Here is a 16,301-nt window from a genome sequence, read left to right as displayed (position 1 = left end):
GACTTGAACAAGTCTGGCGGTGTCCCGAATAACGTAAGCTTGAGCCCGACCCAGAGCTGCTTAAAACCCTGATTCTTCTGGGCATAACCATAAAAAGCACTACCATGGAAGGTTACCTATATAGCACAACGATAGGTACATCGAGCACGCGCCGGAAGCTACAGGTGTGCATACATTTCAATCGTGTAACGTCTCGTAGCTCTAAAATTATCTAGTGTACCAACGGAGGACCGTCTGTCAGGTTAGTGTGAATCGGCGAGAACAGAAAACAACGTATCTGTGTGGTTTCAGAAATTATAAACATCACAAATCGCTAAGCGCACGGCGTCACAATGGGTGCAAAATGTTGAACATAAATAGCTAAAAAAAGTATGAAGGGTAAAAAAAACTGATTTTTTGGATATAAGCTAAAATAGTATGGAGCCTTCACGTTGCACAAGAGAAAAATAAGATTTTTTCGCTTGTCATTGCCGAAGCTGATAGCAAGTTCGTGAACAATGGAAGTATACAGGGACTGATGAGGAATCAGAAATAATTTTGATCCGCCGCAATATTTACCCACATAGTCCGGCCATAAACCTTAATATCATTACTCAGGTTGCCGGTAGCATTTAGGCAAGTACCGTATGTAGGTAATGAAATAAAAAAAATAAAAGCGATATCCGAGAAGTAATAACAAAGAGAGCAAAGTAAGCAGGTCGGTGTAAAGAGCACGAAAAGATCCCTAAATGCTTAAAAGCGAGGCTAGGCGATATCCAAACTGAACTAGTAAAGTGGCTTACGCGTCCTTTTTCACCGGGAAAATTGAAGACGAAATTAACTTTTGGCAATGTAAATTCCAAATTAGAAGAACTAACAGTTTTCGCTTTAATCCTACACAAAAATAAGGATGGGTTTATAAGTGCTTCTACCATTTGATACCTTCATTATATTACTAAACGCGGCCTATAATATTATGCCTCCTGGTCACAATTACGTAGATGACGACTTCGAATAACAAGTGACACAGAGTACAGCGGACACCTAATCAAAAGTTTCGACTTTCTTCGAAGTCGCATAACTTGATGGAACTTAGGTTCGGTGCTGACATTGCCCTGGCAGTTTTGATGCCTGACGTTCTGTTCTTGTGCATGAGAAGAAGCATTCTCTTCAGCCGAAGTAGCTCAACCTCGTTTGTTCTTGTACGGACAGACCTCGGAGCTGCTAGTTATCTGTTAGGCAGGGGAGAACTTGGAAGAGTGAACCACCCCTACCGCCTGGAGAATGCCTCCACCCGATGTACGCAGATGGCAAAGACAGTACAAAAACGACAAAATCACCTTTTAATGACACTGTCGAGGATGGCGGCAACGCCTCCTTCGGCCAACCTGTCTATCGACCATGAGGCAAGCATCGAAGGTGGAACGAGGCTTGGACCTCCGGGGCCAAGTCACGCACAGAAAAGCACAGAACGGAAAAAAAGAAAAAATGGGGTTTTAAGGGTATACGCCTTCGTGGTTTCACCACTTCAGCACCCTAGCTTCACCTACGCGGCAATAAACGTCAAGATGTACCCGATACAGAACCACCCTAGCTACCTCCACCCCACACCGTGGAATATACAGGTCCCCAACGATCCACCCAACCCCGCCGGTTTACTAAGTTCTTCTCAAGTAGAGGCTGCTGAACACCTCAAGGCAAGCTACTGGCGGCGGTTTCATAACAGCTTATCTTAGCATCAGTGTTATGCTATGTAGCCTCTTAGCCTCAAAGAAGTAAGAAACGAATTTTAAGCGCCAGCTGGATAGAGAGAATAGACAAGAATAACTAGATGTGGAAACTCATTGACCGAAGTCGTTTTCTGTATCTTTCTTCCCATAGATTATGTTCTGAACGGACCCGTCGCTATTGAGATCGGATGAAGGGCAACCACTAGTGGCGGGATTGTCAGACTTCTACTAATACTTCTCTACCCAGCTTTGTAAGGATTAGATTTGGTTGAGGTATAGATGTCTTCGTGCCGTATAAACGATTAATTTTTGACGGATGAAGAAACACATCTGTCTGAGTAGGCGATAAGCCGCCGATGTGAGCCGCCAAGTGACGACTGCAACAACTATGACCACATATAGGGTAATAGTTAATAGTTTCTATTTGGAAACTTTTTAATAGAAATGCTAGTTCACACAGGATCAAAGCTACTATTAATATTTTATGTGCAGACCAATGCTTCAGTAGAATTAAAGGTGTGAATCAATCCGATCCTAAACAAAGTCGTCTAGTAAAGGAGGCCTAACAGGATAAGAAAGAGGTCATTATAAAACTAGCAGAGCTTGTCTGTCAGTTGTGCAGATTTACATAACGTCATAGTAAAATACTGTACAAGTATTGATTCCAATGCAGTAACTCATTGGGTTGTTGTGCATATAAGTACAAAGAAAACAGTTGGTTTACATATATATATAACTAGATCGCTTCCTTCGTTTTCGTATCTATTAGTAATTATACTGGAAATATATTTGAGGGAAATTATATTCACAAGAATAATAATAAATTAATAAGAATAAATATAACTTTATCGAAACTTCTCGACGAAAACTAGTAAAAACCTATCAGTGGGTCCATTTGCGAGGACTCATCCTTTTGTAAAGCGCTGAGCGGAAGCTATTGGTTAAGACGGGCTGCACGAGAGATCCCTTTCAGCTAAAAAAGTTTGCTGATGTGTTTCGTCAAAAGGGGCAAGATAAACTCATATATACTATCGCTGACGCGAGCGATTTGCTCCATATACGCAATTTTCACACCACTGTACAGAGCAGCGCCGGTGCACACACGTACAAGAAAGCTTACACGGGCACTGACGTACATTGCTCTAAGCCGACTCCTATCTAACATTACTCACAGTACGTTCGGCCTCGCTGGTTGGTTAGCTGTTGCGTGCTGCTTGGAATGATGCCCAGCAAACAACGTTCCTTCAGGCGAGGTCACTACTCCGATGAGGCACGCATGTCAAAGGCCTTAGCCAAAAGGATTCTTGGTTGACTCGCTGGCTAGCGGCTTCTCATATCCTTCCACTTTTTTCTCGCTTTTCCTAGGCGTTAGCTTCGCCTCAAGAGATACTCTGACAGAGGAGAGTGCGGATGCGCGGAAAAAGCGCCTGCCGTTTTCAGCTCACAATGCCCAACGCAAACGCAGCTTCAGCCAAAAGCGCGCAGTAAAGGGAGACGTCTAAGAAGCGATGGTGGTGCTCTGCGTTGCCTTCTCATAGGACACCTAGAAGTGTCGACTACTGAAATAGCAGCCCAGAAACCAACCTCCCGGTGGCTGCTATCCGCTGGTCGACCCACAGACCTACGCCTCCTTTCTATAGGACAAGATGATGAGAAGAGGACAAGAAAGAAGAAAGAGTTACGTGAGAAGAAGCTGTGTCAGTAGAAAGAACCTGCCGAGAGGCATTCGTTACAGAAGAAGATTAAGGCGTCTGTAGCTCGCGTCCTAGCCTTGACTGGCCCCAGCTGAAAATTTTAAGGGATGGGACGAAAGACCAAAATCCCATGAAAAAGGGTAAAGAAAACGATGCGCATCGGTGGACAGAAAATGTGAGTCGAACGAACAGTAGGGAGAGCAGACGCCAGCTAATTAGCTCTCTGTGCTTTAACCGCAATTGAGGCAGCAGCGGCTGTCGGAACCGACCAAGGATGCAGAGGCAAGGAACACCTTTAAAAGAGTGGCGCTGACGGTAGCAGCAGCTTGTTCGGCTAGCGGCAGGTCGAAAGGCCTTAAACAAGCCTGCAAAAGCAACCAAGCTCCAAGGGCAAGGGGTAACTGAGAAAACTAGGAACGTTTGGTTTGTCGGTCCTCTGCCCTGACCGGCCAGGCGGTCGACGCGGAAGAAACAGGAAAATCGAGAGGTTAGGATGCGTTGATGGTGCTGGTACCGCAATGGCAAAGGGAATGGCAGCGGCTCTGAGGAAGGCGGTAGAAGTCCAGAAGACGCAAAAAAAGGAATCGTGGGAGAGGCTGCGATAGCGCTGCAAGGCAAGGCGCAAACCCCCCGGGAACATCCATCAAGGGCAAGCTGACCGCGGTTAAGAGGATGTAGACTCAGAATGAGTACTTATCACCCAAGAAGCAGCCTCTAGGGAGTGGGTGCGTGCGGTTTGGTGATCTTCGCTGAGTTGTCCTGTTCACGAGGCTTTGAGGGAAATCACCATCCGCTGCCTCTGGAGCATCTAGGTTAGTTGTAATCCTGGGTGGCGTGTCTTTTACAATTGACATCACCGCACGATTCAAATGGCATCCTTCTTTCGCCAGCGTTACTTATATAAGGAAATCCGTGTACGAAATAATGAAGTATTTCTAGTAGAAACCATAAAGTCACCGATGTGAAATTGTCCCTCGTGTCCTTACGCCGTTCTAATAGAATTCCGGACGCAATGCTCGAAACACTTAAATGCACCTGGCATGCAAGCTGACTGAGAAGGCGCTCTACTCAACGTGCCAATGTTCCTACAATATCTTCCTTTGAAAAGCTAAGCTCTGACATTTAAAAAATTTACTCCACACCCAATATTGCACGAATAGCTTAACTTTTCAAGCGAATAGAACCGTTTTGTGGATGCTGGGACCTTGTCCATAACAAAAGGATGATAGCACACTAATTTCTCTTAATGCATTTAGTATACCATACACGTGTGTTTTTTTTTTTGCCTTGATCTTATCTTTTATTGTACACTGCCACGCGACAATTAAGCGTACCAGACTAGAGGAAGCAGAGTTAAATGCTAAACACAAAATGATAGCATATAGACATTTCTGCTGTATGATGTACTTATCTCTTAACTACGAGACGCTTCATCTTGTCATGGCGCAACTAATGTTTAGGCTTACCAAAACCAATTGATTCTCTCTTATTTTTGCGTCGAGTCATTTGCAACAGTACGTGCATCACAACCCTTGCCGCAGTCGAGTAGCTGCGTTGATTATGACTATTAAAGCACACCTTTAGCTGTTTTCTCAGACATTCAATGTACACTTTTGCTTAAAGAGGAAAGCCACAAGTGTTGGCTATTGAGGACTCGCCTATTCCGAGCGAAAAATTTTCACAGCATACCACAGATCGGTAAAGACACCCTTGTCTAAATAAAGCCTTTACTATTCGAATGTCGAATAATTTTCGTCGGGTTAGGTTGCTCTCTTAGCCACTTAAGCTGAGAAGAATAATGTGATGATCTTGAAGCAACCAGACCATTTTATGGGGTTCGACCGACACCATTTTTGCCTCTTCCAGGGTTAATTTTTATAGCCTATTCTCCTTTTGGACCCATTTATCCCCTGACAAATCGTTGAGGCCTAAAATCGAGCTCGGCGGCCGCCTTCATGCAAACGCCGGGGGTGCGATGTAAGCGTTTGAATTATAGAAAATTTACCTGAGATTAATAACAGGTAACTAGATGCGCATTGCAGTGTTAGCCTATTGAGAAGTGCACATCTTTAACCTAAATATATAAATTTGTATTCATATATTATACAGCACAATACAACGGTATGCCATAACAAACGATGCAGTTCTATTCCCGGAATACAAATATGCGTATTTATGCCAAAATAGAACATTTTTTTAAGAACTTTATTATTCTATATATATATATATATATATATATATATATATATATATATATGTATATACGAGCTATAAATAAACTATCTCACTAACTACTCTACTTTGACGGCGTTTGAGCTAAGTGCAACAGGTGAGTCTCTCTATCAGTACCTATCATGGTTACTTATGCAACTCATTTCTACATGGAAAAAAGGACACTGCTTCTTGTCGTTAGGAACCTACAAAAAATGTATTACTATACGACCTGGTCTCTATAGTGCTCATATATATATATATCTCTTACACTATTAGCATTACCTACTAGATCTAAATACGTATGCAAAAACACTCACCTAACGTATGAAGTTTGTTGTTGGCGGCCTGCTGCTGTTGAGTAAGTTGTTTATACGCTCCAAGAGGGATTGGCTCACCGTCTTCCCGACGCCACGATATCGATGGCGTAGGATAACCACGCGCTTTGCAAGCCAACGACACATCTGCTCCCTCACGGACGACAACGTCTGCTGATGATTGTTCCACCAAAATATCTGGTGGGACTTTTGGCGCAATATATAAGCCAGAATAACAAATGACAAAAGCGAAACAGGCAGAGCGGTGCCAAAAACATTTGGATGAGACAAACATACCGCGTACGAAAATACACAACGCCACATATGGCGCCGCAGGTCAACCAAGTCGTTATAATAAACAGGCCATAAATTGTCCAAGATTGCAGGGCGATACATTGAGTCATTGTGTCAAGTGATAAAACGGCGTTAACAAACGTTCGACACGTAGGTTAAGAAGATCGTTACGCGATAGGGTACAGTGGCATAGAGCATAGAACAATGGGACAAAGGATAATAAGACAGTCAACAAATGTTTTTGAAGAGACTGAAACCGTTTAGGTACTGATTGACATATCTGTAGGTATATGCCGTGGGTTTCGTAAAATGAATTGAGGGCCGTACGATACAGAATCTTACCAAACTCGTTTCTTAAACATGACTATAGACTAAGCTCAAAATGAGCTAAAGAAGAACAAGATGATACAATAGGCCAACGTGGATAGATTTATCTAGAAACGTTACCTATTAGAGATTTGTGCACGTAGCACAGTATATGGAAAGTATAATAAGTTTGTTTCATTATATGAAATTGTAGAGGTGGTAGATTTTTTTTGTATTTCTCGGACGATGTTCCCTTTATTGGCCTAAGGAAAACTTCGGAAGGAGCTCATTATTAACGGCTTGGGGTGAACACTTCTAGCAGATGTGCTTGTTATGCACTTTTAAGCCTTCATAGAAGAGGCCACAAGAGTTCCCTCTCATATAGAGCCTAAACACACTTAATTTACATCGACTAGTTTCTTGCTTTCTACATTCATACGCAGTTCATTTCGTTGTATTCAACTGCGTATGTGCGCGTCGTCTCTTTCGGTATCTCTGAATGTCTGGATTTGCTTGTCCTTTGAAACTATAGGCAATTATCTTCATCTGTATCTATCACATTATACATTTACGTGAAGCTTCAAAAATGACGAGCGGTATTTCAATTGTAAACGTGGAGTGAAATAAGAGAGTAGGATTTTTTTAAAAATTCTTCAGTGCTTCATTTAATCAAAAATTATATCAACGTTACGCTTTTAACAGTCAAATTACACAATAATTATAATCTAATGATTATAGTTGTTTAGTGAAAATCGTTTCTTTCTTTAGTAATTTGGTATAATAAGTAGTAGTATTTTGACATAGTTCGATGCTTGCGGCTGTCCTCGTCCGAATTCAACCAATTGGCTGCTATTACAGATCAAAATTCTGGTTAGAGAGTTAGACCAAATGCTTACCAATAAACAATACATCTGCAACACGAGCAATATTGATATAATAACAATCACAAGAATAACAAAAACAACAATCGTAGTATCATAACAAGTTATACATTAAAAATAATTTGCAACAGCGGTAAAGATAGCTAGAATCACTACAGATTTCGAGATGGAAGAAAAAGTATCAGAAACGATCACAACCAAACCTATATCGCTCTATTATAAATACTTGGAAGATAGACGTTTGCAATGTAATTTCAATCGATATTTAGGAAAAAAAAAGGTGCAAAGACAGGCAAGAGCAACGATTCTTATGTAAAGCGAAATAACATGTTTATATCTATATGGGCTCATCAATAGAAGTCCCGTGGTAAGGGCTGGGGCAGCGAAGGGCAAAGCGGGAAGTTAAAGGGCCGAAGAACTAGAGAGGAAACAGATTTCTGTCTGAGATAACGCGATAGAAAGCCAGACAAAATAGGTTACATCTCGCAGAGCATTTCTGTGTCTCCAAAAATGAAAAAGGGACACCACCAACATAACGAATAAAGGGTCAGTGCTCCGCATGTTATATTATACACAGATAATGGTAGAGTGAGGATCAAAGCAAAAGACAATTAATAATCCCTGTCTCGTTAGCAGAACAAACGTTACAGGGCAGCACGCAGTCAAGAGAACCAGACTAGAGTAGACAGATATATGTAAGGGGGCCAAGTAATGCTAAGATATAAAATGCGTTAGGAGGCTGCTATAAAATGGACCGGAGATCGACGTAAAAAGAGGGGTAAGAGTTACCTAGATACTGACAGAAATTGATAAAAAAAAAAAAAACTATTGAAAAAGTGGGCAAAGAAATTATATATATGTAAGGGGGGAGAGAGAGGTTAAAAGCATTAGTTACTCCACTGTACGCTAATCGTGAGTCAGACGTCCGATGGTGCGCGACTGGTTACGAAAGATGAGTGGGTAGCCGGGTAGAGAGGTCAACGGGACAAAGTCACTGTCAGAAGATAGACAGGGCGGGCAGCGGGTCGGGACTCAGTCGGTTAGGCTGGGGAGAAACATGTCAGGCTGTGTCAGTCTTAGCGGGAAGAAGGAATCGGAGCAAAACCCTTTTGTTGTTGAGGGTTAAAACGAGGTTATGTCGGACGGCTTAGCCCTCCCTTGGGGTTTGAAGAGACCTTACTATGCGCGGGATGGGTTAGAGATGATCGGCTATTGACCGATTGATGAGGTTCATGAGAATGGCATTAGTAATGGAGATGAGTATGTCCTGTATGTTGTTGTTGACGACGACGACGACGACGACGACGACGATGACGATGATGATGATGATGATGATGGACTGATTATGAAGCCAATGCTGTTGTTGGTGATGATGATGATGATGATGATGATTGAGCGAACATCGTGGTCAGCTGATTAATTGATCGACTGATGGGTGAATGTTGAACTCGTAAAATATATATTATCATATTACATTTATATAAAGACAGAAAAAACATATTTTTGTGTTAAAAAGAAATTTATGTCAATCACGCACACTTCACACTCATACCTCTCAATGCTAATAAGTAGTAATGGTGGCTGTTGTAGTTTTTATAGTGGTGCTTGTTATCGCTGTTGTATTTGAAAGATGGCGGACTGTGCGGCAGTAGCCGTATAGCGGAAATGGGAAAGGATATTTTTGGGGTGGGACGGATAAAAGGATAATGGGCAGGGGCAAAAGAACTGTCCGGGAATATGAAGTGAATATAGTTAAAACGAGTATTTTTGGCTGTAGCAGACAGGTCGATCTTCGATAGACTTTTCGGCTGCTTGTGTCCTTATAGAAAGATAGATGAAAAGAGAAAGTAAGAAGCGGAAAAGGCTGCCTGAGTCTGCCACGATATATACTCGTTATATACCGTGTTGGTCGTAGCTCCCCGCTGTTTCGTCGCCTTTGTAACTCGACGGATCGATATTGATACTCTCTAGCTTGCTGGATATAGAGGCCTGGAAAGGGTCAGTGGAAACTCGGTGGAATTCGCAAGTTTAGGGTTTCTATAAGAAGCGTTATAGTCGTCAGTTGGATACAGGTTTAGAAGGCTTGTTAGATGGAAGGCCAATGCTGTTGTGTATAGACCGAAATGAAGAGAAAAAATAGCTCGGATGGTTGGTCGGTTCTAAGGACGAAAAGGCTCGGTGAAGGAAATAGATGCTCCGTATTGCATTGTTGTGGGCGCGGCAGTAGGACGCAGTATAATTAATGGTGGCAATAGATTATCGATAGTGGTAATAGCCGTCGATCTGTATACGATTGTATACAGACTAATTACGATTACATGATGAATGAAGAATAATACAGTGGAAAGCGATTACTGCTTGGTTAGATTGTTGGTGTCGCCTCGACAGCGGAAGAACAGTGCTGATAGAGTAGATAAGATAGCAACGCATTTTCAAATATAAAAAAAAAAAAAAAAACATTGATTCATCATATCTATAGATAGCTATACAAAAAATAATAAAAAAAAAAGACCGGTAACATTGTCAGTGCCGTAGACTGTGATGTCAGTAATTATAGTATTATAGAATATATACTTGGGGATGTGTGGGGTAGTTTATTCCCGAAATCCGGCGTCGACGCACCTCGCTGCGTACGTGAAGGTGGCGAGCCGTCTAAAGTAATGCTTAACGGTCGAAAACATAAAACGACTACTTGTCGGGAGGAGCCAATATCGTGAAATGACTTCGGTAGTTACAAATGAGGGTGTTAGCAACGTTAAGCGTCTGTATAAGCAGATACAAATCTAGTGTCATACGCTACCGGAACAGATGTTCAAAAAATTTATAGAGAAAGAAAAATAGGGTGGAGAAGGAGAAGGTGAATTCAACTCGATCACGTCATAGCTATTATTTTCTGGCCAGAAAAACTAGACTTAGGTACAAATTAGTAAAAAATGAAGTGTCTTAGGGTGAGCCGATTACTTAACTAGCGTCAATGCAACTATTCGACGATGCAAAAGACCAATAAGGGTAAAATATTAGGGTTAAATAGAATGAAAGATAAGATAGAGTGTAGAGATTCATATGTGTAGGTAGATAAGATAGACGCTAAGGTTAACGAGAAATATTTCACTAATTTGAAGTATACGACAATGAAATCACTAAGAATTTATTGATCAGCTTGCCTGTTTCTTGTTTATTACCGTTGACCCGTGACGATGCGGACCATGCCCAGTCGGCCAATATATACTACTATTAAATATTAGATAAATTATGTGTGCATATATATACACATAATCTATCTAATATATATATATATATATATATAGATCGATACATAATCTCAAAAATAATAATATATCAGGGAATAAAAATGTAAATGGTAACAATAACTATAAAAATACACCTACAAAAATAACAGCGAGAACGAACAGACAACTAGAGACAGTTTCTTAGTCAGTTTGCGCGGGCATAGGTGCTGAGAATTTGGCAAAAAGTAGATTCTGCACTAGTGATGAGTCTGAAGGTTGCAACTATAAAAAGAATTTTTCCTCTGAACTTCTGTAAAAGCAGTTGCAGTAGCTGTTTTGCTGCCGCTGTTGTTATAATTTACATTAATATTACGGATAAACAGAGCAAGCCCTCGGCGGTGGCAAAGAGACCCCACAGGTACGGCTCCGTTGGGGATGTGAGGGGGTCCAACCGTCAGCGTGGCAGGGTCAGTCTAAGGCTGCTTCCGTAAGAATGATTTAGACTTAATTTACATACCGTTATAAAATTGTATAAGTAAAACTCAATATAAGGTTATCAGGCTAACTATAAAGCTACATAGTTAGGAAGAAGCATTGTGTAAGGCTGGCAATCGCGTAACAACCTTGGACAGCTCGGAAGACCCTGCACCGAATTATGAGCATTAATCTTGGTACATACTCGAACATTCTCCATCCAGGTACAGATTCGTTCGTTACAGATGAGTACGTGTTACATCGGCGCCATCTCATCAGATGTTAGGCGCTATTTAACTATTTGACGATAAAACGTTTCTTTACGTATCTATCATCAGTGTTCTGATTGCATTACCTGTCATCCATACACCGGCTGTCATTTCTACGATGCTTTTCCCCATGCTGCGTTCCGGTTGCGATGCTTAGTTAGAGTAAAATAGATGTACACTGGCACATGATCCGATGCAGAATCTACGCCGTACTTTGCTCTGATTGTTCAAATGATTAGGTTAGACTTGCTGTTCCCTTAGGTTTTGAAAGGACGTTTTTACGGAAGCGCCCTGACCGACCTTTGCTGCCATGGCGAGTCCCGAGCAGATGTACACTACGATATGAGCGCTTGATGTAGGTGGTTTCCGCTCCACAATTCATAGACAACAAAATCTCGACCAGTCCAAATGTAAAAAAAACTACAGTCATCGATAATAAAAAATGATTTCTCCGGGTGACCATGTACATATATACGTTGGCATATTACTAGAGTTAAAAAAAAAACACGGTTTTGCCTGATAGGTATGTCAGGATGCACCGACAAATTACGGGACATCCTTTCTGCAACGTGTTTTGTCTCGCGATTCGAGTTTCAGTAATAACAGAATCAAAATCGATTGACGTTTAATCATCGTAAGTTTGTGCAACGCCGCATCATTAGTTAGATCGTTGACATTCATTGTGTTTGCATTGAATCAAAAACACTTCTGTTGCCCTGTTGATAAAGACTTCGTTTGATAGGGTACTTACCCAAAACGTCCAGGTATCCTGTAGAGCTTTTGACGGGTGAGGTATTAATCTGGCACATATAACCGCCCCGATCGCTCTCCTGAACGTTTCGGATGTGTAAGGTAAATATTCGATTGTCAGACGTCGACAAGCTGATCCTATAGTTGCGGCTGATAATCTGCTGGTGCATAGTAAGGATGGCTTTGTCTTCTTCCTTAATCCAGGCGGGCTGTTACACGTCGACGGCCAGTCGGACGAGCCGAGATCGATCCGGACGATCGAAGAGGCGGTACCGAAGGAGCAATTTTAGAAAATTCGTTAGACTGGGTGTGTAATTGTGCAGTAGTAGCGTTCAAATCTTACCCACGACGTCGGGGGTGATGATCGATCAACGAAAACGGCCGCTTGGATGTTGTGCATGTAAAAATGTGATTTTGTGTGTATCTGCCATTAGGAGTATGGACGGTCGCTGCACATGTGCCGTATGAGCGTTATCGTTTTAAATCATTGGTTATCGTCATTGTTCTTATTGCAATGCGGCAACATTATATAGATGACGAGAACACGATTGAAAAGCGAGGAAGCCGAAAGCGCCAGACTCGTTAAGTAAAATAATGAACACGTCCGAAAAATACATAAAGACCTCTTCTCGATCGTACGCTCAACGCTGACCAGGCCAGTCCCTTACAAAGTTGCTAAGTCTATAATCAGTAGAAGCAAACGAGTTAAAAGATAAATAAAATAAACTAATTAACTAAATTGCGTGAGCACCTCCATCCGCACTTAACTCATCATGTGAACGCACACGCTTACTCGTCAATATCTCGATGAAAAAGCGTTAGGGTCCCGCTTTGAGACCTCATACCGATTCGTTTAATGTATATCTATTGGGTTGAATTACCCGCTCATGCTAATAACAGTATCTTTTCTACGATGGAATCAAACCCATCATAAATTATATCTATGATTTAAACACGGAATAAGAATTTGCAATGCGGCCGGCCGTAAATAACTTACAGAGAACGGGATAACTTGGATGTTTACAAAATTTTGTGAACCACTAACTTACCCGAAAGTCACCAAGGTTGTCAATAATGCAGGCTATTTTTGCGTCGCGGCCTCTTGGCACAGTAATATTCTGCACAGGCTCTGCAAACTGTGGGATTACTTCTCCATCCTCTGTATAGTCCCCTGCGTCGTTACCCACCGATTGGTGGCCATGACCGGATAAACCCTGATTATAACCACCGCCTGAAAACAAAAGTGAACACCGGTTTCAATATAGTTGACTATGTAATTGTATTTCTAAAAAAAATCGTTTTCCTCATATTCATAAAATAAAGCCATATTAAAGATAGACAAACGTCAACGCAAAAAACACCCGTACGAAAATCAAGAGCGCCTAAAAGCATCCGCCAAGTATGCTAAAAAGTCGTCACTGACATTCTCGTTAGGGTTAACAAACGAAACTAACAAAATAGCCCGAGGCACTTTGTGGTGCAAAGACAGTATACAAGTCCGCGTTTCTTTCTTCCTCTCTTCTGTTACATCAAGTGTCACCAATCACCACGACTGCTTCTATAGCCAATATAGAACCATCAATAGTGACTCTAGCCCAGGACCTGACTAGATTTAGCCCTATTCAGGAAGGCTATGGGGAAACGTGGGGCGATGTTTGTCCAGCTGGTGGCACGTACGTCACTTTCTCCTTTTCTCTATTTGTCTTTTTTCCCATTCACAACCACTATCACCTACAGCAACGACACGGGACGAGGCTTCCTGCCCCCTTTTATGCCCCAGCCACATAGCTAGCTCGCTGTACAGAGGCCAACCATCATCAACAATACCTACTTAGATAGACCAAGTACAGAGACACACATATATACATAAAGGCGTACATACACTTAGGTAGTCATTATCATCAGTAAGGCCAGGATCAGACACGGCAATAGCAAAAACAGCTGTCAGCCATGATAATGATCATCATTATAATGGTGGCAAAGAAGGTACTGGTGTTGCGCGTTTCCATTTGCGTGTCCTGTACTACACCGTTCGTTGTTGATGTGCTGTGTTCTTTCTCCCTTATTCTATCGCGCGCTCTATTGTAGGAAAAGGCTCTGTATCTCCTCCAGCGCCTACGTTCTCCTGTCTTTCTCGAGAAGCCCCTGTATTTTATATTCGAATTAAAAGAGGATATCTGATCCTCTCCAAACCGAAGTGGTGATAGAAGAACCAAAGTGTGATCATACTGCTGTCCCACCTGCTGCTACTGCTGCCGGTCGAAAAGGTCGAGGTGTCCAAAGATCCAGAATGAAATGAAACCTGCTGCGTGGAGTGTGACCGGCCCGCCAGTCGGCCAACCGATCGAGCTGATTAGCAGGCCGCTGCGGCAATAGGATTGTAGGAAAGAGTCGCGAAGGAGATTGGCAGACATTTAGTTTGGACGAGGGGCTACGAAATGGAAGGTACCGTAGGGATGTCTGGGTGTCACGTCTGGCTAGAAGGGCTTGTCGCTCAGAACGAGGTTTCAATTTGCGTGCCACGCCTGCAGTCGTTCCCTCGGCCATCGCAACAGCCACCTCTACATAGCGTTCGCAGTGCTAGCACACAGGTAGGACCAGCCACGGAAGGACCCACTGTTACGAGGCTGCTGCTATGAGCGCCAACGTTAGTCTTTTCGGTTTGGCTGTGGCTTGTCGACAATTCTCTATATTTTATTCGAGCCCAACAGAAGCGAAAGAAACCTTTCCTCTGTTGGAGCCCTTATTTACTTGTTTTTGACCAACGGATTTGTCACGTATTGACCTGTTGCCACCCTTTGCTGATTCTATTATAGCAAATAATAGAACGGGCCGAACGGTGAATGAGTCGAAGTAAATATGTAGTCGTTTCTTAGGATGCCTCCCTATAACGCAAAAAGAGAAAGGCTAGAAAAAGGAGGTTTCGTTGGAAGGCAAAGAGGATTTTTGGCTTAGTTAACATAGGGAAATGACTTTTAACTCATAAGAAGATAATAGCACGTAGAGCTGACACAAGCAAAATCTTTTGGGCTCGGCAGGTTTTTGCTTCGGAGTTGTCAAGTCATGCCACCTTAGCAGCAAATGGCTACTGCTACATAATTTCGAAAAGTTAACTGTCGCTGCACACATCTATATACATGTAAATAAACATTAATGACTGAAAGAAATAATGAAATCTAACATTTTAGAATAACTTTAACACTGAATTACTACGAGCTTTGAGCATTAGTTACGAAATGCGATCATTCACAGATGTCGCTGGGGGTTTGAAATTCTCGTAAAATCACAGTGATTTAAATGATGAGCTTCAGCAAACAGAAGATATCAATAAACAGTTTTTCCTTAAGAGTGACAGCGTAACAAGTGGTCTCTACAGTAAGGTTTTACAATAACTGCACGCCTCCGAATAGGTTCTACGTCTCGTCATATCATTTTGGCTAACTCTCATTAGGTGGTCAATTGTCATCATTATATCACTGATACAAACACTCCAGCTAACTGTGACGTGGCAGCAAAGCTCTCTTATCAAATCAATTAAGTGGGTGCTTATTGCTTTTAAACGTGCTTCCAAATGCCCTATACATTAAGCGACACGGACACAAGCATCCGCAACAGGGATCAATCGCTTACTTATTCCACTGCCGATCGATGACTTCAGAGCATACTGTTTGACTACTCTAGATGAATTCGTTCCGTGTATGTGCAAAGCTCGTAATTGTACAGGAACGCTGTAGCATTCTGTTCACTCGGACGAGGCCTAGTGGTACCCCGCTCTATTTGACTTTTCAACCACGCTTCGTTTCTCTGATGCTACCAATGTACTACGTACTGCTCGTACGAGACCCCTACACACATCGGCATACACGTAGCTTACTTAGCGTATCGACTACTTTGTTTTTGGTAATTAGGGATTTTACTAAAATTAATTTTATCATCCAATAGCATCTACCGATGTTGTATAGACGCTCGCGTGTGTTGATGACTGATCTAAGCCTAATAATGATTTCGTTAGCAAAATGTAAATCCAAGTAGTTGTTCCTATTTTCGTGGCTAGACCGTATACATTATCTTTAAATTTAGTTGTAAGCTATTCCCTAGTAGTCCTTTCGTGACAGATTAAATCCAATGTCACGGCGATAACGGCATCGGCCGTTAGATTCGACTCA

The 16,301-nt window shown here is 42.1% G+C and overlaps 1 protein-coding gene across 4 annotated transcripts in view; it reads right to left on the bottom strand.

Moving 5' to 3' along the window:
- Positions 1-16,301, bottom strand: part of LOC111253933 (lachesin-like) — a 203,593-nt gene that overhangs the window by 54,136 nt on the left and 133,156 nt on the right. For all 4 annotated transcript variants that reach the window (XM_086973930.1, XM_086973932.1, XM_086973931.1 and 1 more), the window contains 3 exons: positions 13,185-13,366; positions 12,137-12,344; positions 5,935-6,138 (listed from right to left, as the gene is read on the bottom strand). In XM_086973930.1, the coding sequence (XP_086830056.1) occupies positions 5,935-6,138; positions 12,137-12,344; positions 13,185-13,366 (594 nt within the window). The remainder of the gene's footprint in view (positions 1-5,934; positions 6,139-12,136; positions 12,345-13,184; positions 13,367-16,301) is intronic.

This window comes from Varroa destructor, unplaced genomic scaffold, assembly GCF_002443255.2.
Source record: "Varroa destructor unplaced genomic scaffold, Vdes_3.0 BEIS01000007.1, whole genome shotgun sequence".
In the NCBI taxonomy this organism is placed as follows: Eukaryota; Metazoa; Arthropoda; class Arachnida; order Mesostigmata; family Varroidae; genus Varroa; species Varroa destructor.
The sequence above is the reverse complement of the archived record's forward strand: the minus strand, read 5'-3'. Positions and strand labels throughout refer to the sequence as shown.